This window comes from Oryza glaberrima, chromosome 7 (genome assembly GCF_000147395.1).
Source record: "Oryza glaberrima chromosome 7, OglaRS2, whole genome shotgun sequence".
NCBI classification, from domain to species: Eukaryota; Viridiplantae; Streptophyta; class Magnoliopsida; order Poales; family Poaceae; genus Oryza; species Oryza glaberrima.
Genome location: NC_068332.1, coordinates 14,152,673 through 14,160,732, shown reverse-complemented (window position 1 = coordinate 14,160,732; position 8,060 = coordinate 14,152,673). Strand labels below are relative to the sequence as shown.

Genomic DNA, 8,060 nt, shown 5'->3' with positions numbered 1-8,060 from the left:
GACAGCAGAAAAAGGATAAAGGTAAATGTGAGTATGGCATTAATAAGTGGCATGACAGCAATTTCAGCAGTCGTATACATGGTAAATTGTTGACAGAAAACAGTAAACTCATCCAAAAAGACATGTCGCAGTATATATATACCTCACTCTCCATAAGAACATATCTCACAAGCTAAATGTTCAGGGTAACCACCTGAACAGCGTTATCCTTGTCAACAACAAACGATCTGGTTACCTTTCCTGAAGGCGTTGCTACTTCTACCGTGTATGACCCATGGTAGCCTCTGAACTTCAACTCTCCATGGTGATCCACGTTGCCAGTAATGCTGGTTAGCCACTCTTGCTTCAGTGCAATGTACCTTTTGCCAGCCTCATTGATCGTTCCATCAACATCAACCAGGTGAGCGTGTTCTCGGAACATGAACAGCTCCCAGAATCCCCAAAGGATAATCCCCTCCACGGAAGGATGCGCAAAGGCTTCGCGAAGGTACACCTCCAGATCATCGGCTCGGATGTGTTCATTCTCAGCCGTGACATCCAATTCGGTGATCCAGATAGGGAGACCCAGTATGGAGAGCTTGTCCAGGGAATCGCAGATGATGTCACCCACTGGATGCGTGATATGGCCTTGCAAGCCAATCCCACCAACTGGAGCACCCCTTTCTTGGAGATCAACAATCTGTTCAATTAATTTTTCTGGTGTAGATTTTGAGTCGCATCGATCTTCAACATTGTAGTCGTTCACAAAGAGTACTGCTGAAGGGTCAAGTTTATGTGCTTCCCTAAACATGTGAGCTCTAATATCATTTCCCAGTCTATCTTGGTAGAAAGACCCATGAAGCATCTCGTTGTTTACATCATGATGTTTAAACTGACCTTTGTACCTTGACAACAGACTTTGCAAACGATTCTGTATAGCAGCCATCAGGTGGTGACCATGTAATGATCGAATCCATGGCTGGACTGAATCTTCTACTTCCCAGAATAAGCAGTGACCACGAACTTGAATGTTATGTTTCCGGCAAAATTCAAGCAACTCATCAGAATCTTTATAATTTAGTCTCCCTTGTTCAGCCTCTGTCCAGTACCACTTCAGTTCATTTTCAAATACAGCCCAATTAAAGTTCTTCACGAAGAAATCAGCAAGATCCTCATTCTCAATGTTACTTCTCCCTATGCATGATCCAAATGGAAAACTGTTCTCGGTCTGTTGTATCTTGATAGATGAACCAAAAAGGTTTGCAGCATCTGATCCCTGGAACTTCAGGATGACATCACGCTTCCTTACCTATTTGGGAAAAAGAAGGAAATGTAACTTCAATGTTGCCCACAATCACTATTATAAGCAAAGCAATGGATACTTTATAGAATAAAATTTTGGTCTAAAATTGCCATGAAGAAAATAAAGATTCTTTTCAAGCTTCTGCAGACATAAATTTATCATCTTAACATACAAAAGAAGTAAGGAAAGTTTACCTTGTCAGTTTTCTCCTTCAGATATTCAAAACGTGCTTTTCTATCAACAGCATAAATTTGGAACCCCATAACTCTGAGATCAACACCTGGAGGCGGTCCCTGAACATATGCAGTAACTTTGGATGGCTTCTTTTCAAGCTTGAATGCTCCTTTGAGTTCATACCATTGATCGCCATCAGCTTCTACTTGCCCACCATTAACCCACTGATGATCTACAGCAAGACAAACATTTACATGGTAACGTCCATGTCCTCCAGACCCAGCACGTACCCAAGCAGAAACTCTGTAAGTGGTGTGCAGCCTAAGCTTGTCAGTTATCAACTGGGAAGGGCCCATCCACACATCAGTGCGGTTTGTGGCAAGAATATAAGAACCTCTTATATGTTGCTTAGCTGAGGGGTCCTTCAAGATGGCAGAAAGCATATGGGGTGATTCAGTATGGATACTCAATCGACATGACCCCATGGGACTCCACCCAGAAAGCCCATGACTGAAAGCACTGTTATGTATTACATTAGCTCCATATGAAACATTCTGCAGTATAAAGAAATTATCCTTGATTCAGAATTGGTGTTCAAAATTTCACTGTCCATCATCATGATTTGATAAACTTCTAAACATGTATCAAGATCATTTAAATAAGAATGTTAGTCAGAAGGAATTAGTTTAAACCTCAATTCTTGGGCGGGGTGCAGCATGGAGTTTTCTTGCTGGAGATAGGACAAGGCCATCAACAAGAATATCAATGCCTGCAGGTGGCCCCTCTACGAAAATAACAGCTTTTGAAAACGGGGCATGGAGGAGGAACTTTCCTTTTAGATGTGTCCATTGCTTATCAGATGCCGGGTTCCTTTGTATACAAGAATATGTTAGTAAACCAGTCTATGTTTACAAAAATAACGCTGCCACTTGTCACAGAAAGTGTAACCAATGAAATAAGCATATACTTACTTTGCAAGGCTTACATATCGCTCACGGCCATATTCTTGTACCCACAGAGTAACGCGGACTTCTGTATCATTGGCACTCCCAAATATGCGGACAGCAGAACTTATCTCATAAAGAACTTTTCTCTGTACCCTGCCAGTGATATCTTGCTGGATACCGTTCCAATTGTGGACCCGTCCAGTGGCTGAAGCAAAATAGCTGCCATTTAGAGGCTTGACATTTCCATAAGCAGTAAGCTCATGCCTACAGATATTGCATCCTCTTCCAGACCAATTGTTTAACCCTTCGTCAAAGTGAGGATTCTTAACGATGGTATCAACTCCACTTGGTACTTTTACTTCCTTTGGAAAGAAAGATTAAGAAGTAATAAGCATAGGCTAAAAAGGCAATGTTTGTATTATATAGCAGGAAAAGCATGAATGAACATATGATGAGATAAATCCACTGAAGGTAGAAGCAGACATATTTAAATTTGTAAAAAAAATCAACTATGTGTTACCCCTTTGCACTAAAAAACCTATTTGGGAATACATTAGGTCAGAAAAATAGGAATGGTTCAAAACATAAATTTTGGCTAAGAAGAATTTTAGCACTCTACATTCAATAATCAGTAAATTCAAGCTAGTTGCTCAGCCTCCTAATTATACTTCCGAGAAACATGTATCACGCCAAGATTCACATGAAGAAAAAGTTAATAACGTTTCTTAGAAAAAGGTTAAAGCAAATGCTGGTGGAAAAGCACTCACTTTTAACTGCTGATATCCAGAGCAAGTTATATTTACGGAATCAATGATAAGGTCCACGCCAGCAGGAGGTCCTTCCAGGTAGAATACTACACGTTTTGGCATATTTGTCAAGCAAAAGGATCCTTCCATCTTCTCCCACTTTTCTTTTGAAGCTAACAGGCTATTAAATCAAGAAGGGAAAAATTAGAGGAGAGGTGAGAAAAAATTTGAACGTTGAACAACTTTTATGAAATGTACCTTCCAACTGGACTGTAGTGTGTTGAATCATCTGTGTTATGCAACCTCAAGGTTGCTTTAACTTCAACTTTCGTATGGATATTCCCATCAACTCTAACATAGGCTGATACTGCATAAGCAGTACCAGCAGATACTTTATCTGTAATATCTTGTTCAAGACCTTGCCAGCTTTCAGTTCTCTTCGAAACTACAGCATAATTTTCTCCTGAGCTCCCTCTAATACCATCAAGGAAACCAGACCATTGAGATGCCACATATGCATGACAGCAGATAGGGTTCCACAAATGAAGGCCTTCCGAAAAATCATAATTTGAAATGATGTTTTCTGTTCCACTAACCAGTTTGGATGCAGCCCGCTCTGTTTTCTACAGAAACTCTGAAGTAGTTAGAAAATGGTAGCTTAGAGTAACAAATCCAATCGAATAATACAATGTCAACCTTTAAGCACCACTGATAGCTTGATGGGAAAAAAAACGTGACATGTCTCAACTACGCATAGCAAAAACTGTAGTAGTATGTACTGGCATGTTAAGAAAAATATATCATGATCACAATTAGTCTTAGTGTATGATTTTTCCTCTTCTTTGCTATGACTACTGAGAAATATGGTGTGGACATATTAAGACAGCATTAAATCAGACTTTTAGAGCATGATTCTTATATCACAAGATTGCTCTGACATGAACATAAGCAAAGAGATTTAAAAGCATACCTTGTAGGAGATGGTGACTGAATCTATGAGCAAGTCTACACCAGGAGGGGGGCCTTCAATGTAGAATACCAAACGTCTTGGTAGAGTTTTTAGTTCAAATGAACCTTCCAACTTCTCCCAACAGTCTTTTGATGCTGAGATCCTGGTAAAACAACTTCAACTGATAAATCCATGATGGTGTATAATATTCTATAAAATCACCTTCCAGTTAAAATACCTTGCAACTGATTGATAGTTCGTAGAAGAACCATCGCCCTCAAGTTTTAGAGTGGCCTGAATTCCAACAGGCTCATTGAGTTCACCATGGACTCTGACATGGGCAGCAACAATGTACTCAGTACCAACAGTGACCTTTTCTGTTATGTCCTGCTCAAGCCCTTGCCAATTATGTGTGCGACGAGTAAGTACGGCATAATTTGACCCTGAGTGAGGCCTTATTCCATGATGATAACCTGATCCTTCAACAGCCACAAATCCATGGCAACCATTAGGATGCCACAAATGTAGACCTTCCGAAAAATCATTGTTTGACAGAATGTTCTCCATGACAACTTTATCGGAAGCGCCGTGCTCCTCTACTTCCTGCTCAACATTGTATGATAAAATAAATTTCTGCATTGCTAGTCCATGTCATTGGGAGAGGAACTGAAATTCATGGACAGCTAACATCCTATCACACATGTAGATTGTTAAGGACTCGTGGAACTATAGGTCTCAAACCATATTAGTGTGTATCACTGGATCTGTATGTTTTTTAGTGGTATCTAGTTCATCCTTTCCTACAATGTCAAACTCTACAACTATACATATCTTGCATTCCAACCGTGAAATTTAACTCTTAGGACTATATATCTTGCAAACAATCAAAATTCCAACCATGAAATTAAAAGATAATTCCATTTCTTATTGGTAGGATCTCCACCACCATTTTTCATCAATCACACTGTAAACACGCCCTGACTACACATTCCTTGCGCCCTTTGCAGTTGGTACGCAGTCAATCAGCAAGGGATGGCACCACCAAGCAAAACTATCCTGGATCCTTCCAGGTCAGAGAACTAGCAAAACTCATTTACCCTTGGAAGTTGGAAAGAAACAAAGGCACTAGCTAGTAGCTACGGATGATATAGATACCTTGGACTCGAGACGCGGTGGATCTGGCTGCGGGAGCGGGGCCGCCGCCGCGCGTCCACCCCGGCGAGGGCGGCACAGGGAGGAGAGGCACCCCCAGCGCCTCCTCATCTCATCTCATCTCAAATCCGGCAGCGGCTGAGGAGGAGGAGCAAGAACCTGCCGGTGGGTGGACTACTGCCTACCGGGCTCGCTGGCAACCAAGAATTAAACCCCAAGGAAATGAACAGAAAGAAAGGCGCGTGAGAAAGCCGGTGGTTTACCTTCACCTAACCACCGACCACCGAGGCCCAGCTTGAGGAGGAAGGGAAGCATACAGAGAGAGACAGCAGAGACGGCGCTGTCCGCAGCTTGGTCGGTCGGTTGCGTCGTCCACGGGGGGGAAACCCGACGTGCGCGGAGAGGGGAATAGGATCAGATGCCAAGGAGACGAACGCGGCAACGCGAAACCGCTGGCGACGAGGGAATCGAAGAATCTCTCCTCTGCGGCATAACGCCGAACACCCCGTGGGCACCCAAGCCAGTCAAAATAGGAGCGAGAGAGAGAGAGTGTGTCTCGCGAGTGGGGTTTACCTCGCGGAGAAGACCGGCGGCCGGCGGGGAGTGGCGGGGTGGGGAGGAGAAGCTGAGGCGTCGACGTGTAGACGACGTGAAGGCTGTCTGTCCGACGCCGGGGAACGCGAACCGATCGAATCGGAAGCGTCGCGACTCGCCGAGGTGGGGGAGGTGCGTAAATTGGACCGTGGAGTGAGTGGAGTGGAGTTGACCATCCCTTTTTTGTTTTCCATGGACCTGACACGTAGTACTACCACCTTTCCTTCTTTCTGAGCAAAATGTGTTCCTGTGCAAAGTACCGGCAAAAGGTACAGACCTGTACGTGTTCATGGCGATTTGGTCGGTCCGGCGAGCTTTAACTTTTAAGCACACTCTCCATCGTTGACGGATCAGAAAATCGATTATGTCATAACGTGTCTATCGGTATCATAGTATACTAAATTACTAATTATATTTAGATCATGGTGTTATAACATATGGATAAACAGTTTTGCTATAGGTTTTACCAAAAATCGTCGATGTCACCTGACACCGGTCCTTCTACTGTAGATTCGCCCTTGCCCTCCGTCCCGGAAGGGACGTCGCTTTATCCGGTAGAAAATGTCCCAAAAAATTTAACGTTGAACACCCTAAAGGCTTAAACTCTTCTGTCATCAAAAATACTAATGCAAAAATGTACTTGAAATAAAACGTATAGGAGTGGAGTTGTCTAGTATACTTTCGAATGTTTCTGCTCCACGAGAATTTTCCTCCCAAGCACTACCTTATCCTCTCTCGTTTTCTCTTCTTCCCCATTTCTCATCTATCGTGTTCTTGTTCTTTTACAGTCTCTATGTTAAAGATCAAAAGCTTTCTCAAGGTGAGATCAAAAGGATGTATAGCCCCAGCATGCCTTCCTTCTTCCTCTATATTGACTTGTGCTTCACTAAGGTCAGGTAAACCCCATCCATCTTCCTCTTCATGTGCTAGTATGTTTAAATCTACAGTCATTGTGATATGTGGACATGGAGTTGCTTTACAGGTTGATGAATGGAATGGCAAGCGGCTGGTTGACTGCCTCCTTAAGGATTTGTAGGGAATAGAGGGGCACCCATTGGCGGCAAAAGTAGCATCCATCATGTATTTTGAATTCATGGGTCTGCTGGATAATTGTGCCCCATGTAATGGGAGTGTTTTTGCCACTAGTGAACTCAAAATAGGCGTATGTTTTGCTGCCTTATTGTCGGGACAAATCATTCATTAGTTAATTGTAGACATGAAATATTCCTTGTGTGACAGGAGTGGCATGTGTACTCTTTGGTTTGAAATAATTAATTGTAAGTAACAGATTGGAAGCAACATGGTCATTTTCACCTAAACATAATTTGCTTCAACCATCCTAGGACGTCAAACATAGTGGAACAGAGGGAGTATATTGCACCTTATCTATACATATTATGCAACTTAATTTCCCGCAGCAACGTGATAGGGTATTCATCTACTTAGAAAAGAAAAGGAGCATGCTGCATAAATAGCGGCAAGAAAAAAAAAATCTTATATAAGAAATCTAGCTATCTTAGTAAAACATTTTTTTTCTATTTATAAGTTAGCAAGTTAAAATTGGTTAGAGGTGTTGTTTTATGAACTTATATTACCAAAATTGTCTGGTGTATCACGTGCAAAAAATTATGGTTTTATGCAATTTAATTATAACACGCAGTAGGAGCCTCTCCTACTGTTTTCCCCTAAAAAAATAACTATAACACCTGGGATTTTATGTGATCCACTCTGTTTCAAGGCTAATCTCTAATATGAAACTTTCACATCTTAAATTCTTCTATGAAAACATATTTACAAGGGAATTCTTGCTAAAATTTTAAAATGGACCAATATGTTACTACTCCATGCGTTTCATATTATAAGTTATTTAATTTTTTTAGTAAAACTTGTTAAAGTTTGACCAAATTTATAGAAAAGTATAATAACATTTTCAATACAAAATATACATTCATAAAAATATATTCAATGTTAAATTCAATAAAACTAATTTGGTATTGTAGACGTTGCTAATTTTTTCTATAAATTTAATCAAATCTAAAGAACTTTGTGTAAAAGAAAAAGTCAAATGACTTCTAATAAGAAACTTGGGAGTAACATTTAACTGTATGGCATCAACATATAACATATTAGTGCCAATCCCATGAACTGGACCGGCTAAGGCTCTGTGCAAGAGCTGGTTCCCTACCCAAACAGTACGCACGAAAAACGGAACGGTC

At 41.3% G+C, this 8,060-nt stretch overlaps 1 protein-coding gene across 4 annotated transcripts; it reads right to left on the bottom strand.

Annotated features, from left to right (window-relative positions):
* Window positions 1-6,135, bottom strand: LOC127779628 (endo-1,4-beta-xylanase 1-like). 4 transcript variants are annotated; one of them, XM_052306454.1, is made up of 10 exons: window positions 5,824-5,955; window positions 5,254-5,733; window positions 4,337-4,701; window positions 4,120-4,261; window positions 3,408-3,772; window positions 3,171-3,330; window positions 2,428-2,765; window positions 2,149-2,326; window positions 1,477-2,010; window positions 1-1,288 (listed from the first exon to the last, which is right to left on the bottom strand). In XM_052306454.1, exons 2-10 carry the CDS (start codon window positions 5,359-5,361, stop codon window positions 173-175), a joined length of 3,306 nt encoding a protein of 1,101 aa, XP_052162414.1. In that variant the 5' UTR covers window positions 5,362-5,733; window positions 5,824-5,955; the 3' UTR covers window positions 1-172. The 4 variants fall into 4 exon arrangements, with proteins under 4 accessions (XP_052162414.1, XP_052162415.1, XP_052162416.1 ...); XM_052306455.1 differs by having other exon boundaries at window positions 5,254-5,443; window positions 5,514-5,948; XM_052306456.1 differs by having other exon boundaries at window positions 5,254-5,431; window positions 5,514-5,948.
* Between the last annotated feature and the right edge of the window lie 1,925 nt (window positions 6,136-8,060).